Source organism: Bombus vosnesenskii, unplaced genomic scaffold (assembly GCF_011952255.1).
Source record: "Bombus vosnesenskii isolate JDL3184/JDL3185 unplaced genomic scaffold, Bvos_JDL3184-5_v1.1 scf7180000013888, whole genome shotgun sequence".
NCBI lineage: Eukaryota > Metazoa > Arthropoda > Insecta > Hymenoptera > Apidae > Bombus > Bombus vosnesenskii.
Window position 1 is genome coordinate 109,950 of NW_022883267.1, and position 24,245 is coordinate 134,194.

The 24,245-nt window shown below is 35.0% G+C and overlaps 1 protein-coding gene across 2 annotated transcripts; it reads right to left on the reverse strand.

Moving 5' to 3' along the window:
* Positions 1 to 759: 759 nt before the first annotated feature.
* Positions 760 to 22,790, reverse strand: LOC117239204 (uncharacterized MFS-type transporter C09D4.1-like). 2 transcript variants are annotated; one of them, XM_033504626.1, is made up of 10 exons: positions 17,578 to 17,861; positions 16,855 to 17,216; positions 11,115 to 11,363; positions 8,353 to 8,574; positions 6,933 to 7,157; positions 4,684 to 4,825; positions 4,366 to 4,571; positions 4,011 to 4,114; positions 3,819 to 3,929; positions 2,942 to 3,504 (listed from the first exon to the last, which is right to left on the reverse strand). In XM_033504626.1, exons 3-10 carry the CDS (start codon positions 11,193 to 11,195, stop codon positions 3,243 to 3,245), a joined length of 1,353 nt encoding a protein of 450 aa, XP_033360517.1. In that variant the 5' UTR covers positions 11,196 to 11,363; positions 16,855 to 17,216; positions 17,578 to 17,861; the 3' UTR covers positions 2,942 to 3,242. The 2 variants fall into 2 exon arrangements, with proteins under 2 accessions (XP_033360516.1, XP_033360517.1); XM_033504625.1 differs by lacking the exons at positions 11,115 to 11,363; positions 16,855 to 17,216; positions 17,578 to 17,861 and adding an exon at positions 22,595 to 22,790 and having other exon boundaries at positions 760 to 3,504.
* Between the last annotated feature and the right edge of the window lie 1,455 nt (positions 22,791 to 24,245).

Here is a 24,245-nt window from a genome sequence, read left to right on the forward strand (position 1 = left end):
CTCGCTCTACTAAAAACCATTCGGAACTCCTCATTATCGATTATCGGTACATCTGTTTAGCAGACTATTTAACAATACAAATTCGACACGTGTTAACATTTAATATTGTCTTTAAATTACATCGAGATATGGTAACTATCGTAACAATCTTAAACACGTTAACTGCTACGATGGTCATCAGTGATCCATGTTATCAAATTTTTTAAAATGGTTCAAACAAATAGATTATGACTGACAAATTTTCAAAGACAAAGTGACTTATGTAATATTGTCAGAGAAAAAGTGCGCAAATACGATATAATAGTTTATAAGAATTAGATGTTGCTGTGCAGTATTTTGTGATCTGTTGCGGCTTCCGGTGTACAAAATTCGTTTGTACAAAAACACGTGGCAGTCAACGCGTTAATATTGTTCAATAATATCTATAAAAGATATGTTTGAAACAGCTTTGCACAGAGACGTACACGACTTCGAATAAAATACACACGTGAAATATACACATCGATTTGACAAAATATATACATATATCCGTACACGTGTGCCTCTATATCTGTAAATCTTCGAATTGTTCATTCGTTTTGTGATTTCGATTCTTTGAAGAATTCGTGACAATTAATTGACAAACAGCTCCGGAAACTTTCGTTCCTGGGAGATTTTTCATCGTGGTTGATGCATCTTTGCAAAGTGAAGAAAGTAGAACAAGTCGTTCTTCCTGTTTTTTTTTTCTTTTTCTTTTAATGTAAAAAATCTAACACAAGCGAAAGTAAACGGTGTGCAATTTTACTCTGAATATTTCTCTGCGGTCGGAATGTTACAAAAATAGAAGAAAGCTATATCTCTATCGATCTCAAATCCTTGTTTCTCTTACTGATAGGTTTATTGTCGATCTTTTTCGTTTCTACGCGACTGGCCCCGCGACTTTAGGACACACGATAATATCCTATAAAAAATAGTACACAATTAGTACACACATGGGTGATCTACGACAGTTATCACTACAGTGTTTCACAATGTTTCTCTTAATACTCGGTTTGTACGCGTAGCTACGATTATTGTCGTTTGTTTTGTTAGAGGAAATATTCGAAACGGGCGAAATGCTTTATTCTAGAATCTAGCTCTATATAGTAACGATAACATCGATTTTCTGTAATCTAAAATAGAATGCGAAGTCTAACGACGTTTCAACGCTCCCTAAACCACTTTTAACTAGGAGAAAAATTGATTTTCAGGTATCTGTTAGCTTGTCCAAATCGACCTTCGCGCGATAATTAATTTTTCCTCGATGATTTCAGGCAAGCTTAATCGGGGCTTGAGGCGACCACCTCGTAAATCGAGTTTCTGTGCTAGTGGAGCGATCTGCTCCTTCGATGGGTCGCATATTTCGCGCCGTTTCTGGGTCATCGAATTATCGAAAATTCTTATTAAACCGGATAGACCGTAAAAACCACTCGATTCTATTAAAATCATCTTCCATGTCATTTCGTCTTCCACTCGATTCAACTATAGAACTAAATTGATAGAATCATTTACAGTAAATTTCTAGATACGAGTACAGTAAGTTTTAAAAGGCAAATTTGCAAATTTTGAAAGACTTTTTCCACAAATATGTAACATTCGTTATCTCATTTGCGTTTCAAAAATACTCCTTCCATTGATATCTTCCGCATTGCTTCAGTTTTATCGCGAATGAGCATCCTAAGTATTATTACTAAAGATCAAACGACTTCGCCAACGCTTATTAAGATCCTGTACGATACACTCTGCGTAAGTTACGTCGATCGAGGAAATCTAATTTGATAGATTTGTACGCCACAAAGATCAACATTTAGAGATCTACTCTACGTATTCGATTAAAACATTTACACGAGTAACAAGAATAAGTAGATTTTACTTATCGCTCGGATGCACAGCATCTCGATAATATTTCTGGAATGATCTAATCGCTACAAGTATCATTATTATCGATAGTATTCCTTCCGTTCCTCCCTGACTTTCACGAAAATACTATCTTCAACGACTTATCGCTGTTTCGGAACGGCAATCGTAATAACGCACAATTCTCTCGTCGTAATTCGTATCGTTTGAGGTCTCGGAGCGCGAAAGTTAACTCAAGTTATACATTGTCTGCCATAAGTATTATGATACTTTCTAATATTTAGTGTAAATTCGTTGCTTCTATTCTCTTGTTACTCCCCTGTAAGTCTTATTTCGTTCGCATCGCATCGTACAATGTACAGTACCAAATAAAATAAAATTTGTCAGACGTTTACAATAATAATACTTATGGCCAACAGTATACATTCATCAGAGCCATAGAAAACACTGGATGGCATTAATACTGATGGCACTACAAGTAAAAAAAAAAAGAAGAAAGAAAAGAAAGGATCTTCGGCGAAACTCGTTTTTGGAATCATCGAACAACACGAATAACGAGATGAGAGTATCTGATCCTTAAAACTACGTGAAAACTGGCTCTGTAGCTTGCTCTACATTCGACTTTCTTTCGCTTAAGACGCAACAGAGGAATTCCACACGTTACCTACACGCAATAGGCTCACCCCACGATACTGAAGAGTCGCCACAGTACAAAGAAGAAGAAACATTAGGAAAGAAACTATGTCTGAGCATAGGCCATTGATTCTCTAAGCTCGTATAGTCAACGATATCACGATTAATCTCATTCGTAAATCTATTCCGATCTCTTCAGCTACCAGGCTACATGAAATATTTCAGTACGATTTCAGATCATGAACCAACGTTATCGTTTACTTATGTAGACTACCGTTGTTATTACTTTAATCCTCTTCTACCTCGTTTGTTCGCTTAAAATGATATTTGGACATATGTATTTCTTCTTAATGGTAATCTATATCATCAAGATTTGAAGATACATCAGTATCTTGTCGTCTTGTATGTCTGAAGTCTTTTTAAACATTCTGGCGAAGTTACTTGCAACTTGTGAATTAAAGAAATACCGTGCATGTAGAAGAAAGAAATAATAATAATAATAATAACAACAACAACAAGAAACACGAGCTGTGAGGACCTATCTTATCTAATATTTTAACAGAATCAACCATTTCTGATCAGCCTTTGATAATTCATCTGTCTCATCCGCTTTAAAAATAATCATGCTTTGGCGCGGAAGCTCTACTTTCGCAATATCATCGATCACAAAGAAGACTAGTCGATCGTTCCACCGGCTTTCTGTCAATTAACCTTCGACCACGAAAGATCAACGCTTAAAACTTGGCCTTCTGCCTTCGAAGATCGTTGGGAATGATGATGGTGAGCAACGTGCCGAGGGCCAACGTGCCACAAAGAAAGATGTTCGCCCAGAAGTCGCCCCACTCGTTCAAGGAATAACCGTAGAGAATCGTGAAGACAATACCGAACACTTGACACACTGCGTTTAATAAACCAGTGGAGGTTCCCTCCGGTTCTGGGTATGTTAACTCTGCAGCGAACTCGAATCCCACGGGAAGGTAACCGGTCATGAAGAATCTAGAAAATTTGGAAAATAAACGTTGAATTTTTCATGGAATTTGATATTACATGGGAAGAAGAATTTTTTCTCTTTTTTTTTTTTTTTTTTGAATAAAATTCTTATTTAGAAACATTTTTAAAGAATTCTGTTGAATGGTTGGGGGTTATTGGAAATTGTTCTATGCTTTTGAAATGCCTTAGAAAAAGTAAAAAAAAAATAAAAATACCTCGGCTAGAGTCGCATGAAACTGCTATGTTAAAATTCATAGAAGCGATTTCTAAGATTAAATAATATTTCAAAATATCAGAGGGATTAGTAGCTTTGCACTTACCCCAACATGCCAGCTGTTATGTAAATAACATATATTTCACTGGTGTCTAGCGTGAACGTGAATATGATCATGCCAAAGAATGAGAGAAGATACACACCCAATGTTGTCTCTCTGAAAATAGATTTGAAATTAAAATTCAAGCCACCTGTTAAGCACGCTCTTTCGTTCCACGTATTTGTCAGATTTACTCACTTAAATTTGTGCGTTTTATCGAGTACAATGCCGCACACCACAGAGCCCAACATTCCGGCGCACACGATGGTCAAGCCGATTCTTCCAGCGTCTTGTTCATGATTCTAGATATTTGCGGATCGACAATACAGATGTACTAAATAACTTTGCAATTTCATAAAAATGATACAGTCTCTTCGATGTAATTAAAAGATATGAAAAATTAGAGCGGAAAATAAATAAAAACACAACGATAATATTAATGGTAAAATTTGTTATGTAAAATTTGTAATGGTAAAATGGTTTAATTTTTAATTGAACAAAATACGAGAATCAAAGGACGGAATAAATAAAGGAAAGAAGCCGAAAGACTCACAGGGAAGTATTGAAGAACTATGTGATTGAGAAGCGTGCTGATAGCGTAAAACACGCCCACGTTGATGCCGTAGCTGAGCAACAATAACAAATAACCCGTGTTTGTGACTAGTTTCTTCACAGAGACGAAGAAGCTTCCCGTGGATTCAGCCTCCCTTTGCACAGCTTGCGCCGGACTCGGAGGAATCGGTGGTTCAGACTTGAAAACTGAAAGAAAAATTCGATCGTTATTTTTATCCACGCGATGGGCAATCTCGTTTAGCTGTGAACCATCGTTTCGAGGAATTTTCAATCTTAGGTTTATGGTTATTACACGCACATAGAAGTATAAGAACCAGAATAGTAGTGGTAAAAGCAGCGACGATATAAAACATCACGTGCAGTCCTCGGCCAATTACGTTGGGATCTTCGCTGTTTTGCACCAGCATCGGTGGAAAGAGAAAACCGATTGCTATACCCAACTGAAAATAACGCAACGATTATTCTAACTTATTATAAATAATAAAAATATATATGTAAAAGTTAGCTTCCGTTTAAAAATAAGAATGGAAAATGATGGAATTTTTCCAATGTTATTTGATGAGAATGTCATTGATAGTGGCATGTTTGGTAGGCAAGTTTTGTAATGAAATTGCTGACTTGTGGAGAGATGCTGGACGCCCATTGTTGTTATTCCAAGGAAGTGACAGATCATTATTCTTTTCAGCTCATCACGAGCGATTCCGACGAGAGTTCCGCTCTCGAAAGCTTGCGAGAACCGTGGCGAACTTGTACAGGCGGTGATACGTCATAAATAGCAAGGTCAACGATCATTTATATCAATTTTACGATAGCTATCGCGTATTTCTTCGTTAATACCATACAACAAATAGGAATTTCTAATAAAAGTTTTATCGCGTGCTCCATTTCGCAGAAGACAAGCGGAATGTTCGATTTTTCAGTTGGAAAATAGATCAATTTTTAATTATCGATATATTCTATCGTATCCTATATATTTAACACTTGATAAGACGAAAGAGAAATGCAAATATATAATTTATATTTTTAAGCGATGTACGCTTTTTACTTTAGCGTCGTTAAGCGAAGCAACGTGATCTGGATGGAAATTCGATTTTGAATACTATAATCATGAATACTCTATTTTCGATATTTCGCATAGTATTTTGCATATAAATCTCTTTCTCACGTACGCATCAACATTCATAACCTGCATTACTCTTCAATTTTTCCTATGTCGCCATAAATTTTCCAGCTAACTCAACGCCTCCGATAACTCAAATAGAAAATTCGGAAAAACATGGAAGGTAAAATATAAAGCTTTCGAGCAGAAAGAAGTTTAAATAATCTTCGTCCATACGAAGGCACGCAGCTCGTAACAAAGCAATCTCGTCGACAATGCACCTTGAACAGATTATCTCCCCGGGGGGAGAAGCTGGTGGAAAGGGGTGCGTAGCGTGTTGCAATGTGGTCGTTCTTTAACTCGCTGGATGGGGTCCAGGATCCCCTTATGCCGTCGCGAAATGAAACGTGGGTGCACGGTTCGACTCTGTTTCCCATCTAATCACTGCTTAACTCTTCAACGAGCCTGTCCCTCCAAATAGAGTTCTACCACACAGGTATTGTGCACTCGAGCTCCATTTATCGCCACCATTACTTAACAACTATCACGGAGTAATACAGATCCACTTACTGATGACTCCATTTATGGAAATCGTGTGCATTTGATACGCATTTCTGTTACCACGGTCAATCGATTAAAGTGGAGGAATCATCGTCGTAAATTGATTGACGCTGACTTTTGAGACGGTAATTGAGACAATAGTCTGATATGATAATGTGGAATGCCTTTCTCAGCATAGCGCTTTGAAACACTACATAGATGAAGTAGAGTGTAAAACGACGTTCGGAAGGACCATGTTCAACAGAGTGCGCTAATTAATTGGTGAAGGATAGTTCACTCGCCTGTTCATATAATTGGCTGTTAATTCTCCAGCGAGTAATTCTAATTGGTTTACGTATTCCAGAATTGAGTTATGGGAAATAGGCATGATGAAAGCGAACTTGTTTCGTAAGAGGTATCACGTTTGAGCTAGCTTGAAAAGGATGTGCAAGATCAAAGATCGTGGAATTAAACACTTTAACAAGTTGAAATGTTTCGTGTTAGAGATTTTACCGGTAAATTATTCAATTTTATTAAATTATTAATTAATTAATCCGGACGTACTTTTTCTTCTTAGAAAATTTCTTAAATTCGAAAGGATCGCTTTTAATACGTATAAATTCTTGTTTCGATGTTCCTAGAACTTTTCTTAAAAGATTGAAATTCGTTCATCTATCGAAATGGAAGCAAAATTGGGCCAGAAATATTGAAAGGCCGTAGAAGGTTGGCTCGGAACAATTTTGAAACATCCTCCAAAATGAACGTGTAAAAACATTCATCTTCTCTGTAAAAGGTGATTCTTCGGTCTGCTACAATCAATATCCATCGTATCCATTCGATTTTAATTTTGCGATGCATGCAGCCGATACAAAGCTAGTTGGAAATTTTTCGATCCGACAGTGACTGACCTGATTTCCAAAAACGCCGATGCTGCACGCGCTGCTGACCTGGTCCGGGCCGAACCAAACAGCCGCCAAACGTGCTGGCACCGACAACACGAACGCTTGACTCACAGCGACGAATGTTTGACCGACGAAAGTAATCCAGAACCGATCTGGACTCACGCTGAACACTTTTATCCAGGAACCGAGCGTGGTCCCGATCGCTCCTGCCAAGGCTGCGAACCTGAGCCCCTGAAATCAACGATTCATTTTATTTATTTTCTGCAAAAAAAAAAAAAAAAAAAAAAGAAAAATATTACAAAGTGAATAATTGGACGAAAGACTTTTTTCAGAATTTTATTCGAACAGACGTGGAAGAATTCTTTTTATGAAGTTATTTATCACGAGGAAAATTAACGCTAGGAAGAGAGATATCATTAGTAAAGTTAAGAGAAGAAAATATATTTTTTAAAGAAACTTAGATTTTCCGAAATATTATTCGAACAGAGGAATTTTGTAAAATAAATTTATCCGTTTTGGAGAAAATTGATGTAAGGAAGATTATTGATCTTCGACTGGAAAAATCGTGTAGATTTAATTTGTTGTGTATTTGAAGTATAACATGTTCGTACGAGAATTTTAATATACTTCGATGTTCATGTTTTTGATAGAGGATTATTTTGTTACTGCAAATAATTTTTAATTTCAGACATCTGTAGGTAAATAATCAAATCTGTCGTGTCTGTTTCGTACGGCGATATCATCGACATTATGATCATCAAAGATCATAAAGAGAGGTGAGAACAATTATTAATTCAAATTACTACGTTTGTTTTACCGAAATGGTAAATACGATATTTTCCTTGTATTTCGAAATCTTTGGACTTAACAAACTCAACCTGCTTAATCGAATTATCTTCCTCCGCACATAAATTTACAACCTACTACTGATCCACTAATCCTCAAAGCGTATAATCAAATTTCCTTATAAATGATGTCGATGCTTTACTTTTCGAAAGAACTAACATCCCCAAAGACTTAAAGAAGAAGAAAAAAGCAAAGAGACAGATAGTCATTTTCAGAATCAGATTACAGTGCGATCAAAGTATAATATGCACATTAAATATATAATAATTTCTTTATTTTTATACGTTCTTCCATAATTTTTTCTTTCATTTCTTTATTAACAACTTTCGAAATGCAACGAGAATGAAAAATCCAATTTTTATATAAATATAAAGATATTCTCCGAGATATCGCTCTCGATAACGAAGCAGATTAGATTAAACTTCCGATCGAGTTAAATTAACTGATTTGAAATATTTCTGCTACGATAAACTCGGTGCATGCATAGATAAACACGATTTAAGGATATCAATTTTTCCAGACGATTCTTTAAATAAAACGGGCGAAGTTGATCAAATACAACTTTGGTGGTCGCACTTACGAATCTGTCGAGCAGATAGCTCGCTGGAAAGATGAACGGAATATAAGTTATCATGTAGATCATGCTAGTCATGTCAACTGAAAAACTGGACACGTCGTAATAGACCATTATGATGTTCGCGATGATGCTGTATTGGATCCACTGCATCGCGTTGCTGGCGCTGTACAGCACGAAGATCATTAGAATTGCCCATCGTCGTTTGTACACCGTCGTTTCAATATCCTGCGAAAAGATTGTTTTTTAAATTAGAAATCTTTTCTGATGTTGAAATTGTCAAATTTACACTCTTCTGTAAATTCTTGGATCATTTTAATATTAATTATTTTGTTCCCGGAATTTCTAGAACTTTAGTTCTCAAATATTTACAACTCTGTAATTTAAATCCTTTTATAGCTGAAATCGTTTAAATCTACATTTTCAGTATACTACAATTTAACTTTTTAATTGTACTATAATCTAAATTTCTTTACACCTAGAATCCTTTGAACTGTCAAATAAATAGAATATCTTGGTCCAATTTTCTTCCTGGAATTTATTAAACCTAAGTTGTTCTCAAGCATCTAAATAAAATACTGCAATTTAAATCCTTTTATAGCTAAATCGTTTAAATCTACATTTTCACTATAATTTAACTTTTTAATTGTACTATAATCTAAATTTCTTTACACCCAAAATCCTTTGAACTGTCAAATAGCTAGAGTATCTTGGTCCAATTTTCTTCCTGGAATTTATTAAACTTAAGTTGTTCTCAAGTATCTAAATAAAATACTTTTAAATCCTTTTATAGCTAAATCGTTTAAATCTACATTTTCACTACAATTTAACTTTTTAATTGTACTATAATCTAAATTTCTTTACACCTAAATCCTTTGAACTGTCAAATAAATAGAATATCTTGGTCCAATTTTCTTCCTGGAATTTATTAAACTAAGTTGTTCTCAAGCATCTAAATAAAATACTGCAATTTAAATCCTTTTATAGCTAAATCGTTTAAATCTACATTTTCACTATAATTTAACTTTTTAATTGTACTATAATCTAAATTTCTTTACACCCAAAATCCTTTGAACTGTCAAATAGCTAGAGTATCTTGGTCCAATTTTCTTCCTGGAATTTATTAAACTTAAGTTGTTCTCAAGTATCTAAATAAAATACTGCAATTTAAATCCTTTTATAGCTAAATCGTTTAAATCTACATTTTCACTATAATTTAACTTTTTAATTGTACTATAATCTAAATTTCTTTACACCCAAAATCCTTTGAACTGTCAAATAGCTAGAGTATCTTGGTCCAATTTTCTTCCTGGAATTTATTAAACTTAAGTTGTTCTCAAGTATCTAAATAAAATACTGCAATTTAAATCCTTTTATAGCTAAATCGTTTAAATCTACATTTTCACTATAATTTAACTTTTTAATTGTACTATAATCTAAATTTCTTTACACCCAAAATCCTTTGAACTGTCAAATAGCTAGAGTATCTTGGTCCAATTTTCTTCCTGGAATTTATTAAACTTAAGTTGTTCTCAAGTATCTAAATAAAATACTGCAATTTAAATCCTTTTATAGCTAAATCGTTTAAATCTACATTTTCACTATAATTTAACTTTTTAATTGTACTATAATCTAAATTTCTTTACACTTAAGTTCCTTTGAACTGTCAAATAAATAGAATATCTTGGTCCAATTTTCTTCCTGGAATTTATTAAACCTAAGTTGTTCTCAAGTATCTGAATAAAATACTATAATCTAAATCCTTTTATAGCTGAAATCTACATTTTCAGTATACTATAATTTAATTGTTTAATTGTACAATAATCTAAATTTCTTTACACCTAGAATCCTTTGAACTGTCAAATAAATAGAATATCTTGGTCCAATTTTCTTCCTGGAATTTGCTAAACCTAAGTTGTTCTCAAGCATCTAAATAAAATACTGCAATTTAAACCCTTTTATAGCTGAAATCGTTTAAATCTACATTTTCAGTATACTATAATTTAACTTTTTAATTGTACTATAATCTAAATTTCTTTACACCTGGAATCCTTTGAACTGTCAAATAAATAGAATATCTTGGTCCAATTTTCTTCCTGGAATTTGTTAAACCTAAGTTGTTCTCAAGCATCTAAATAAAATACTGCAATTTAAATCCTTTTATAGCTGAAATCGTTTAAATCTACATTTTCACTATAATTTAATTGTTTAATTGTACAATAATCTAAGTTTCTTTGTACTTAGAATCCTTTGAACTGTCAAATAGCTAGAGTATCTTGGTCCAATTTTCTTCCTGGAATTTAATAAACTTAAGTTGTTCTCAAATACCTAAAGAAAATACATAGTATGACCTAAGTTTCTTTGCACTTATGGTTAGCATCCTTTGAAATTAGGTTTTCTAATACTTACGTTACCTTCATCGTAGGTTTCTTTGCACCTAGAATTCCTACATCTAATTTTTCCCAAATTTAAATTTCCTTCATCGATGTTTCCCAAATTGAAGTGTCTTAAAATATAATCTTTTAAAACAAATCCCTTTCTCTGAACATAATCCCCTGCTTATCTTTCCTTGTATTTTTTAAGTTTTCTCGCCAAAGAAACATTCGATTCTCATAAAGAGAAAGAAAAATAATTTAAAAATAGAATAGCGGAGGCTCGTTGCTTGTAACAAAATTTATTAACACACTGTACAAGATACCAAATACAAGTTTCCGCGTAGATCAGCCAAAATTTAGAAGCAGCTCTCGTTTCACAGAGAACGTAGTCACCTGAGACGGTTGAACGCCACTCTCAATGGCCTTTACATAGTCCGCCGAGCTTTTCATTTTTGTATCCTGTTCTGGTTCCATAATCCAGCGAACGTTCTACCAATTTTTCCAAATCGATTCTACTTCACTTCCTCGAGTTACTATCCTTTAACTTTCGCGATTCACTTCACCTTCACTTCCTCGATCTTCCTGTATTTACTTGGCAACTATTTTCTCAAGTGCCCTTCTGTCTTTCATCGAGTTTGCTCTCTGAAAAAGATCGACAAACAAGCATTGAAACTTTTATTCGAGACAAAACAAGAAAATCGTCGAGAAAGAGAAAAATTGTAAAAATTGCAAGAAAATTAAGTGCGATTAGGGTTTGTTAAAATTTCTATGATAATTCTGTTTTCGTAAAACGGGTACAAAATTCACGAGTTTCATGATCTCGTTAAAAACTACGATTACAACGAATCAAGAAACACATTCCGACGAATTACGATGAAAAATTCCAACGAATGATTCTTCATCCACTGTAACCATAATCCATCGTAAGTCTAATTACGGAAAATTTAATGATCCCGCGCGGTCTAAAGTAACAATTAGTGGCTAACACGCTCTTCGGGATTTAACAGGAAACTCGAATAATGAATTCGAACGTAGATGTTGGAAAAATGTATATGAAGGTCTCTTGCAGAGTTCTTGACCACGAGCGTTCTTCCTCGACTTGAAAATTATGATATATTCAAGATTCGAAGAATTATGATACGAATAGATAGATATACGATACCGTAGATACGATAGACTCACACGATCGTCTTGAAGAAAAAAGTGCGTGAATTTGAAAAATGCGATCGTGGACGATGATCGAAGGATTTTTAAAGCATCTGTAATTCATAGCGAGTGATATGAACCGCTTCTTATAATAACAATGGCAAACAAGACGTACGTTCGATGAACAAACACTGAATTATTTATAAGTACCGTCCTTCAATTTCCAATGTAGGTTCGTCTTCTGATGAGCAATTAACAAGGCGAATAAAATTATCAGTCATATTACTCCGCATTTGAGTCTTCTGAGTTGTAGGAATCGTGTATTCAACGATTGCTAGCGAAATTCTGGGTCATTCGCGACTCGTTCGTGATATATCTTTTATCGATAAACCGTTGGTAAACTTTTCCGTATCGAAGTGTCCCTGAATTTAGCTTCTCCGCAGAAGAATCTCTGCCGAGATTTCTATGTTTACTATTATTCAGAAATACTCTGAATGCGAAGTAGTCGAGCACGTAAAAAATGTTGAAACCTAAACTTACGAATATTCTAAGAGCTTTCGAAGAAGAGAGAGTTTTCGAATATTAAAAAATTGTCGAATTTGTTCTCGCATCCGAGTTGCCAGGTGCCTAAATTCTCGGTTACTTGAGAATTGTAAAAACAAATGCTGCAGAATCTAAATTTTCGAACGCTTAAACGCCTACAAATACTCAAACACATACTAAGTCTCTGAAAATCTAAATTCTGGAATATTACAAAATTTGAAGTTCTAATCTTCCATGTACTTAACACTTTACTGACCGCTAGCTGTTCAACAGTATACGTCCGCACGTCCGACCGGCAGCTCAGGCGCAGATTCTCCCTGGCGCCGGCTCTGTTTCGGTTTAGACTCTCCAATATCATTCTTTTCGATCATCGCGAACGGTAAAGTTTTTCAAATCGGTATAAAACTGTAGCAGCTTACAAAGCAACGCAACTGACGCAACCGAGCAAGGTACCTTAGTACTAAATAACAAATTACTGCTCAATTAATGAGAAAGATTGTCGGTGATAAGAAGCCGATTAATGGGCTATCGGTCCGTGAGCGTCGGCCACAAAAAGCCGATTAATAGGCTATCGGTCGGTAAGCATCGGTACAAAAAACCGATAAATCGGCTATCGGTCGGTAAAGTGTTAACATCGTCGCAACAAAACTAACAAGTCTTCGACTTTTCGTTTACTCCTCGTGTCTGGGTTCGCGCGTACCGAGCTTCTCTCGAACCTCAATTCACCATCCAAAAATCTTTCCAATCTAATTTATGCATCTGACAACTGTGGAACCTGAATTGACTTACAAACTTTCTGCAACCTTAGCTCTCTCGTCGGATTTCCTTTATTCCGATTTCTCTTGCGTTTAAGTTGCTGTAGATCGCGGTACAATAATCTCAGCTACGACGACGCTGGAATTTCCATAGAATTCGACACAAAGGGATATAGAAATTCATCTCGTGTATAAAAGACGGCGAGGGTTTCACGGGGTCAACGACGATGGAGCCATATTTCTACGATGAAAATCCTGATTTAGCAAAGGAGGATCGGGTTACATGGCCCTCAAACACGGAATGTATAACTTGGTGGCTCGACCTTGCGCTCATTATCGTGCAAAAGATCGTTCTCGTCCCATTTATTGCAATTAAGCTAGCGGGAAATCCGTACGTAAGCGCTCGTCGGTAATAATACACTGGTTCAAGAAAATTTATTTGAATATTATTTGCATAAAAATATGAATACATTATAGGTGTCTTTATATAGATGTTATAGTTTGTGAAATTTCATTGATTTACTGTAATGGGACACGATTGTCGTGACTACGTTGATGGAATTTGAAGCTGATTGGAAAATCATACCTGATATTTACCAAGTGTCAACGTATACTATAGGAAATTAGTATGCAGCGTGAATACGCAAAAGTATTTGAACGCTTATGACAACAAACTTTCGTATCTATATTGTACGGGTTAAGTAAAAGATTTTGGAACTTCATTAGCATTGCGACGAGACACGGCTGCTGTGATTATATCGATTTTGGAATTAATCGAAACATGTATACAGAAGTTATTACTTACTGTACAGAAAACTTACATACTTACACTTACATATACTTATGACACATGAAAACGTATACTTACAGCAAACAGATGCTCGATGAAAAGATTATATTAGTATTAGTCGGAATATTCAGACTTATTAATAGAATAGTATTGAAATATGTATAATTTTATGCGCTAGACTAGATTGGCCGTGTAGTGGTGACACACGTATGTGAATATGAGTGTGTGGAAGTATGTGTGCGCGCGGCGTCTCGAAAAAAAGACGAATGTACTGTTCCGTTGGCAGTGCGGTATGGAAGATGGTGAGACAAAGAGAGTGCTGAGACGCGTGCAAATGTATATCGACGAAGATCCTGGAAATCGTTTATTAAATAAATCTAGAATTATTTTAACACGAATTCTAAATGTATCCTTAGTGTTGCTTTACTTTTATTTCGGCAATTAAGATCCACAATTCTCAACAAATAGATAATTGAGTATTGAAATATTTTTATCATCTCCGCGAAATATATAGTTTGCGCTAAATAGCTTTTAGACCGTAAGTGTATTTTCACATTTCTTTCAAAGTTTATCGATATAATCGCCGTAGTTGAGTTTCATAATAGCGCCAATGAAATTTCAAAATGTTTCGTGTAAGAAACGTAATATATTCAAAAAAATGGTCGACTCTATAGAATTATATCAATCTGCCTATATCATTATTTTTCTTTTTTTTTTTTTTTCGTGTTGCTAGAGTATAAGGTTTCACAAGATCTCCTTGCAAAGTAGATAAGGATAATCCCGTTTGGTGATTCTTATAAAAGCTGTTTAAGAAATCTGGTCGGACAAAGATTCAGATAGGAATAATTTTGAAAGTAGAGATATATCGGTATCTATCCATTGATAAAATATTGTAAACTACCCAGCAGGTATTTCAGATCGGAGATTATTCTGACGTAAAATTTAACTTACGAAAATTCCGGGAAATTAACTATAATTGTCGTGATTATTGCTCGTTAGAATCTCTGATCCTAAGGCGAGTCTTTGTTTTGTAAAACCAGTCGAGAATTCACAAGGCTCGGTATACGGAAAAATTTGTGAATAAATTCTCACGTGGAATCGTTCCATCGAGCACCAGTCTGTTTTAAATGATGAACGCAGTATTTCCGGTTGAAAGATAGAAAAAAAGACAATTATCTGGTTGATAATTGATAAAAATAGAACATCGACGAGTACGAACGAACCTCGTTACGTATGACACAAGTGTTAATCGGAGGACAAACAAACAATGTAAATCAACACAATTATCATCTTGAATATGTATGAAAGGGAAAAAATATATCGCGAAAAGAACCTTCGCCTTTGAGGGATATGTTTCCCAAAATAAAGAAAAAATCACGGATTGAACCGATATATCCAATGTTTAGACGACCGTTCGCGAAATATAAATCGTGATATTAAAAGCTCGATATATTTTTTTCTCTTTCACATTCTTCGAACTCTAATAATTTAATTAGTAAAAGGTGACAAACGTATTGACGTTTAAAAAAAGCCAATAGACACACGATGCTTTTAATGCAACGAGTAACTCGACGGTCGTTTCATAGGAAGTGGATCGAAGGTCGTTCGAGGACTCAACGTGAGTTTCGTCCGGAATTCTAGGTTTTAAGGTCAAGGATCACAGGAACTAGAGGAACCATCTAACGTGCCTGCCTCTACCATAGTGACATCGCTAGGCGAATTGCAAATTTCAATTTGAATTTACGATGAAACCCCATCAACACTTCGTCAAATACGATTATTCGAACAAGTTCCAAACCGTATCAATTTTCAGGTACAGATAATGGCTCCATGAATCATTAATTTACAGAGGAATTTAACAGCGTTGCATACGAAATGAAACGATCGTGCGACGAATGTTCGAATGATCAATGAACGAATCACGAAATGATTGCAGCAAAGATATAGAGAAATTAAACAACCTCCTTTTAAATCAGCTATCGAAGCTTTAAAGCAGATATCGTGGAATATTTATCGGGACTGGAGTAATTTAGATTGTGCATTTCTTCTTTTCTTTTTTTTTTCTTCTGAAATTGTGCTGCGGGTGCCACTAATTGGTCGTCGAGCAAATTGATCTTTTAATATTTAATTTACTTTCTTTCTTCGTTTGAAAATTTCACGGAGGACGTTTTATTCGCTTTTTTCATTAGAGAATTTGACCAAGAACAGAGAAATCAGCATTGTGACGTAGATTTTTCCTGCTTTTATCGCGATCTCTTTGTGACGCTTGAAACAATTGAAGGACCGTGGTCTGAAGGCTTGTCGCGATACGCAAGATAAACGGCCGGAGGAAGTTCGATATTTGTTTTTTGAGATTGGAATAATTGGTCATAAATGGAAACTTCCATAATTTACCATTAAATTCATTTTTCATTCGTCGAATTTCTACGCACTATTTTATTCAATTCATAATTGACATTTACTACACGGTAGTTATAAAAAGTATTTGTTTTCACATTCCAATACAATAATATATATATACATACATAGATCTGTGTAAATCTTGCGAAAAGTACAACGACGTGCAAATACTTTTTTTCTAACCATATTATTTATATCGGAGACTAAATTTTCTCTTCGTGTCGCGAAACTATCGCGAATTAAAAATTCTATTATTCTTAGTTAACCTTTGGTTATAATCAGACTGAAACGCAATTACGTTCAACAGTGGCGGTTGGCGCACCTTTAGTCGCAATCGATGCACATTGCCTTACAGAACGTACCATTAAAGCGCGACTTTAACGTCAATTACAATAATTTATTTACGATATCCTTCATTTGCTTCGAAGCATTGTTCCCTCCGCCGAAACAGAAAGTTTCAACTATCGGGAAGAAAAATATCATACAAAATTGAACTTACCTGAACGATGAAACGCGATGACCTCGTGGATCCGCCGATCGATGAAGAAAAGGGACACCTGTCTCTCGAGATTAGGTCTTCAGTTTGTCACATAAAGTTACGTTAGCGTGTTTTCACCAATTTTCACTGAATTTCAGTCACGATCGAGAATCCGCGACTAGTTTCAATTCACGAATGCGAGACACAAAAACGTACGGTCGAGTCCACGTGGATCCCGCGACTGTTCTATGCCGGTCGCAGAACTACGTCGATGTATCGTTGAGCCACGCGCGTACGTAGCTTTTTCGCGATTAATCAGTGGCATATATCAAAGGACAATCAAATCTCGAGCAAAAGAATTCATTAAAAAAATAATCGAAGAGCTAATAAAAAAGATTACAGAAATTAATTTTCTGTTAGTGAAGAGAGAGAGAGAGAGAGAGAGAGAGAGAGAGGATTGCTCGATGTAATAGATCGTAGGAATGATTTTTCAGAATCTATTTCTTTCTGATTAATATTTTTCAGAGTCACTTTCCTTTCGATTAATTTTCCTTTCAGAATTATCCAATTAATTGGATAATTCTCTATCCAATTAACGTAACCAATTTTCCACGGAATTGATTTTGCTCGTAAAATCAAGTCAAATGAAATATATTTTGGCAATTATTTATTTGAATTAAATTACGCTTCTCCGCACAATTTTCCGTATGGAGAAGCGAGCGTGTATACAGCTACGAAATTTACCCTCTTTCTCTCTCTCGCTTTCTCTCTGTTGTGTATTATCGATCAGTCGCTGGGCTACAGGTTACTCGATGTACGTTAACAGGTTCGTTGGTTTCTTTTCGTGCGGTTTATGAAAAAAAAAAAAAAAAGAAAGAAAACGTCGCAGAAAGCAATAGAAGCGTTTGCTCTGTTTTGTGCAGTCAGGCGAGCTCGTCTGTCATGGCTAGTCGCAGCCGATGCAACATCCGAGTCCACGGAGCGCTGGACATTAACTAAATCCGATAGATTCGCCGCGGCTCGCACCACCTACACGTCCTTCGTTTGATAGCGGCCTCGCGCGCATCGACGGAACACGGCTCGATCCATTGCTTCTGCGCGAGATTTTCGAGCCCGCGATCACCCGTGCCGCGATAAGGGACGTGCCATCCTTGTATTTTTTTCGTTAGTTGTGCGGCGCCTTGTGCGATTTCGGAGATCTAAAAGATTTGACGAGTCGATCAGCTGCAGTTAACTTTGATATATATCGCATTAGGCTGCTTGGATCGAAGGAAAATCAGAGATACATTCTTTTCCTTTTGTTTCTAGTCTCAGTGGTGTTTTGTAGAATTCTCTTTATATCCTCTGTATTTTAATGAAAATTTAAAATCTTCATTCGAAGATTTATATAAGTTTTCTCTTTCCATTTCGTTTCTGGTTTCAAGAGAGAAGAGCAATTTTGATATGGACGAGGATAAAGGTGATAGGATACACTGAAGATGTACGATAGAGATCCTCTCTTCTGTTTTTCTTTGGCAGATATTTGAGCAGATTCAGAAGAATATTTCTGAACAGAAATATTGTACAATGTTTCGTTAACACAAACAATTGTCAATTTTATGGCTTGACACGTGAACGTATTATTTGATTAGCGTATTATACCAGGATCAGCTTCTTTTTCTCTTTTTAGCTCTCAGGAAAATATTACAAAGTTTTGAATGACTCCGAATGGTTGGTATTACATACGAGTATAATGGGTTTAGAAAGAAAGTACAAATTTTCTTTTGGCAGTCTCTGAAACAAATCACGATAGATCGTGTCGTTCTAGCGATACTACGGACACGCGTCGAGATTTGAGATTTCTCGTTTTTAACTTTCAATCTATCGATTGATAAGAAAAAAAAATTAATCTATACATACAGAATTTTAATCTAACTTGAGATCGTGATACTTTTCGATCGTGATGATAATCGATGTCCTTAATTGCTTTCTTGTTTAGATAATCTACGAATCTTTTCTTAATCAGTTAATTAACACAAATAATTAAATAATTAAATCGATGTGTTTGGCAAAATCAATGCTGTCACATCAATGACATTGTTAAATCAATTCGGTAGTAAAAAGGCTGATTTTTTGAAACGATTACGTTCGAATTACAGTAGCCTAATGATCTCTAATGCTGATACATTTTTTTCAAACTTCGCGATAGCTTCGACATTGAACCACGTTACACATTAACAATAACATTACCATAAGTAGGAAACAATTCATTTGTAAAGATAATGCTGCCGAACGATAACAACGGGAAGCATACGAGCTGCGAATTATCGCAGATTTAATGAAACTTTTAACAATGGAACTCAATGGACAAATCATCTGGAATAACACAACGAATTATCTACATTTGAATTTTGCCGCAACTCTCCGTGAAATGTCATCCAAAAAAATAGAAATATCTCTAATCTTGCTAATGTTAATTTAAAACACGTTCGAGCTTCGATTTCTATTCGGTTTAATCAACATGCAAAAATTACTTATTTTGTAAAATAACTTTATAAAAATTAACGCTGCAAATGATATATTGTTACATAAATATCAAGAACAACGTGTCGAAGCGTTCCGATCTAGTCTGTCTGATCAAACACGTGATCGTTCTACTTGGCGAAAACGATTTTGGTTGACACTTGTCAGCTGTAAAAATACATTGTCATACAAGAAATTAACGCTTCAAATGAAAAATTATTTTATAAATAACCAGAACACGTATCGAAACATTCCAAGCTCGTCTGTTTGATCAAACACACGATCGTTTTACTTCATGAAAACGGTTCTAATTAAGAGGCCATCAGGTGTGAAAATACATTGTCGCTGAAAATATGAATACTTCAAATAACGTACGATATACATGAACATTGAGAATATACAGAGAAACGTTCTAACTACGCTTGTCTGACCAAACACATAATCATTCTACTTTGTAGCAATAGAACAGAGAAAGAGACGAAAAATGTAGAATAATCATATCGATGTCAATATAATACAAATATAGTGGATACTATAAACAATACGAATGTTTGTTTAATACAGTTTCTTTGCGCGAAAGCTCGTTCGATCAAAGAAATTCTAAATCATAGAATCGGTTGGTTAAATCATTGGATGACATGCAGGGCATTGCTGTTTATCGTGATCTTTATCGGTGTAAGACTTTGTTAACAAAAAACAACGAGCAACAGTTGCAGTATACAATGCGACATGGAGTTACTAATTGCCCGGTTCGTGCTCGCAGCGTGATAGTAAACCGAGTAAACAGGATCTTCCAAGAATACCGCTGCCTAAGCCCCGCAAATCCGATTTTACTGTCAGTGAATACAGTCGATCACGTATCAACGAGCGGATATGTGGCAATCGCGCCTAACGAAAAGTAAACCGTAAAAATTCTCAGACATTTAATCAAACTTCCACGAAAATGTAATATAATATATACCTTCTACGCTCGATTTATGTATACAAAATACTATACCCTATAGATTATTAATGAAGCGATAAACATATCCGGTTTTAACGAAATTAGCTTGACGTTTTATAGCCATATGTTTTTTTTTTTTTGTTTAAAAATATCAGATGAAATATGTTTTCGTTTTATTGATAATTAATAAAAACACATTTCTCTCGGAGTATAAAAAAATGCGATCTTGGAAAGAATTTGAGACATATAGAATTTGTCTAATGATATTCTTAAAAGTAATGTCACTTTTCCTTTATTTACGATTTAAATTAACAACTTGAAGCGAAAAAATTACAAAATAAAATAGACTGATTACAATCATCTGATTGTAAGTATACCAGACGCGTTTGGGTTAACATAATTACCTGTCCTAACTTATTTAATCTAATCTGCAAAAAGGAAATATATTTCCTATATTTATCGTTGTTAATTATTTGTAAACAAAATATCTGCTAGGAGAATCGATCTGAGGAGATCTCTTTTAATTAATTTCTTTAATTTAAATTTAATTTAATTAATTTAATTAATAACTTTTAGTTATTTCCGAGTAATCGTATTTTTTCAAGAGTAACAGCCGATCAGATGATCTTAACTCGATCCTGTAAGAATTTTCCATGAAACGAACCTCTTCACTTATCATTATCCTCGACCACTCGCCAGTGACGAATGTTTCATTGTTGCTTGTTTTTTTTTTTTTTGTATTGTAGATAAAAGATTATACAATCGATGAGATAACAAGCCCAAAAAAAGAAAGAGAAGGAGACGAGAAATAGTCGAGTACGTGCTAGAAACCTGAATAAATTCGCCTCGACACAAAAAGCATCTCTCTGGTAAACAAGAGATTCGATCCTCAGTTAAGATAAATCGAGACAATACACAACGAGACTAATATTTTACAACAAACCAATTTCTCTATCCTTACGTCGATCGTTTGGCGTTGAAATTATTTTGAAAATACTTTTTTCTCTTTCAAACGAGAGTCACGTTGTCGAAACACGTTCGACTCGATTTGTCTCGCAATTGACGCAATATGTTTAAACAATTATTATTGTGCCACCGTTACTGGATTCCATTCGGCCTTGCTAAACTCGAATCCAGACGACCAAAGCGGCTACGTGATAAGGCGCGTCATTGATAAAACATTTTAGTGACGATTAAAACTGTTATCTTCATTATCTCGCGCGCACACCGTATTACACGACATAAATTATTATGTTGCCTGATGTTAAGCTGTTCTTCTCCGGTTATGCAATGTTTCTCTTTCTACACCTAAGAATTATGTATGCATAGGATGTATGTGCATGTATGCAAAAGACGAACGAGGAAAAAATCGTTTGATCCATCGATGTTTGATATTGTTAGAGGACACTTCGATATCAGTGCTTCTTGACTATCTGCAGTTCTTTGTGTTTTTGTTTTTAGCCAAGTAATTGAAGAATCAGGATAGACAATGTTATCTATGTAGTGTTTTGAGTATCACGATGTTTTATGATGTTTTTGTTGTGGTTATATTTTGGAGATGTTTTTCTTCACCATTCGTGAACGGAAGATTTTCCTTTTTTTTTTTTTATACGAAGAATAGTTCAGTCTATGGAATAATAGTTCATAGATGAGATAAACTTCTCATCAACCACGATGTTTCGTGATATTTTTGTTATGGCTTTTATATTTTGGAGATACTTTCTTCCAGATAGCTTTCCTCAGCGGAAGATTATTCTCTGCTTTCGAATGTTATCGAATTGTAGATTGATTAAAGTAATTGTTAATAGAAATAATTAAGATAGGTTTCTTATTTGCGTAGTATCACAAATTTTTCCAATAATTATATTTCAAGAGTATTTTCCTTGTTCCTCATTGGTGTTCAATTCTTCGTAGCAGAAGAACGAAGGAAAGTGAAAGAATAGAAAAAAATATAATTAATTACTGCGATGAAATAAAAATGCTCTGATTCTCTGGTAGGCGCAACTTTGAGAAACAAATGATTAAGATCTGAATATATATTGATTGTATGATTCGATTTAATTGAAGATTATGAAGGAATTGGGACAACATTCGTAATATCTGAAGTAATACCGGCACATAGCAGTAATAGAAAAGTTTCTTCCCAAGGATTCCACGAAGTGCATAGTGTACAATGTATGTACTGTACATAGTCTATGTCCACGTCGTTGCAGATAAAAGTTACGAACAGTAGGAAAGTCGCGCGAGCGAGACTATCTCAATGAGGCGTTTATCTAATCAATACAAAAAAGTAATGAAAATAAAAAGAATTCATACCTGAGGAGATAGCGTTTGATGGGAAGGCTGATTACGGTGCAGAAGACCGGTCGATTCTTCTGGAACATCTTTTTCAATTTCGTTCATTTCTTCGTCATTGAATTCACACGCTCGATTTTGATCAACGAACTCCTACTTTATGCTTTCTTGCAACTGTCGAATTTTCTTCACTAAAAAGCTTCAAACTTTCGTAGGCAAAATAAGGAAATGTAGCAAAGGAAGGGGCGTAATTTATGGCACCCTCGAGTGTCCTCGCTTCCGTTTCTTAGAACCGAGATCGACCAAGGCCAGACGATCGTTCCGAGCGTAGGAATCTCCGCGTTTTCTTATAATTTGGTAATTTTTTAAACGTGAAACTACTAAAGATTCGAGTAAAGATAAGGTTAATAGAACTGGAGTTAATAGAAAAGCTTGAAGCGTGCGTTTTAATAAATTTGAAGAAAAGTTTCTGACACCGTGGATACTATAACGAAGCAGGATCACGAAAGTTCGCGAGCTTTAGTCGTCGGAACGTGCGGTCTCGTCGTTCGACAAGCGGCGATTGATTATAACCGAAGACCCATGACGATTGTTCGAAGCCGCGCCTGTTGGCAAAGCAGAGCCGAACTGGAATATTAATTTTCCTAGCAGAAACGTGTTTACAATGTCTGAAACGAGCGCAGACTTGTCGACTGATACGAGTTTCACATTATTTGATTAGTGTGGTGAACTGTGACGTTGAGTCGGGGCGTTGACGAATTCTCTTGTATTGGCAACATTTATCGAACTATGATTCCACTGTTAATTAACGCAGCTGCCATTAAGTCAAGCTATATTGTCTCGACGAAGAGAAGAAACGTTTAACAAACGTTAATTAAAACGTTAAGTCTTGAGAATAATTAAAAGTTTCTAATAGGAAATTGAAATCGTTGCTTTACCCTTTGTAACTTACTATTAAAATACTATCTTAATTCATGTAATAATTCATTCATTGTTAAAACACCATATAACTTGCTGTTAAATCTTATATATTATATAGTATTATATAGTACATGCTATACTTTTTATATTTTATTTTATTTATTGTCATTTCGTTCGATTCGTTCCTTTCACGTTTCATTTTATTTTTCTTCCTTTTCACCGATTCCAACCTCGTTTCCACTTCTTCTTTCCATTTATTTTCTACTTCAACTTCTTCTCTGACCTTAACTTCCACCAACCTTGATCTTTTATTTTCCTTTTCCATTTTCCATTTTCGCTCTTTCCTTTTCCCATTTTGTCCTCAAATATTTAATCGTAATATTTCCTTCTTATTCCTCTCTTTTCTCTTTTAGTACTCTCTTAGTTAATTCCGAACGGCTCGGTAAATCTTTCCTTGCGTATTTATTATTTTTGCTGAATTATCTTGTTTACAATATTATTATGGAAATTGTAGAAATTATATTGCTACAAAGTGGCTTATTTGTAACAATTATTACATCATAATTCTTAAATCAATGAAAAGTAAAAAAATTGTAGCAATTACTTTCTTTATTTTTCACGAGTTAAACAATACTTTGATTCGTCAAAAGGACTTGTAATTAAAAATCGATAAGATTATCTGTCGCATAGATAGAATAGAAACGTAGTTTTTTGATATCAACGACTCCTATTTTCTACTAAGAAACGAAAG

What these genes read in the sequence shown, in the direction of transcription:
- LOC117239204 (XM_033504625.1), bottom strand. Translation starts at nt 22,681, where the DNA reads ATGAACGAAATTGAAAAAGATGTTCCAGAAGAATCGACCGGTCTTCTG. An exon ending in ATCAAACGCTATCTCCTCAG is followed by an intron (nt 8,575 to 22,594) that starts GTATGAATTCTT and finishes ATCTTTTCGCAG; the next exon opens with GATATTGAAACGACGGTGTA. An exon ending in TCGGCGTTTTTGGAAATCAG is followed by an intron (nt 4,826 to 6,932) that starts GTCAGTCACTGT and finishes CGTTATTTTCAG; the next exon opens with TTGGGTATAGCAATCGGTTT.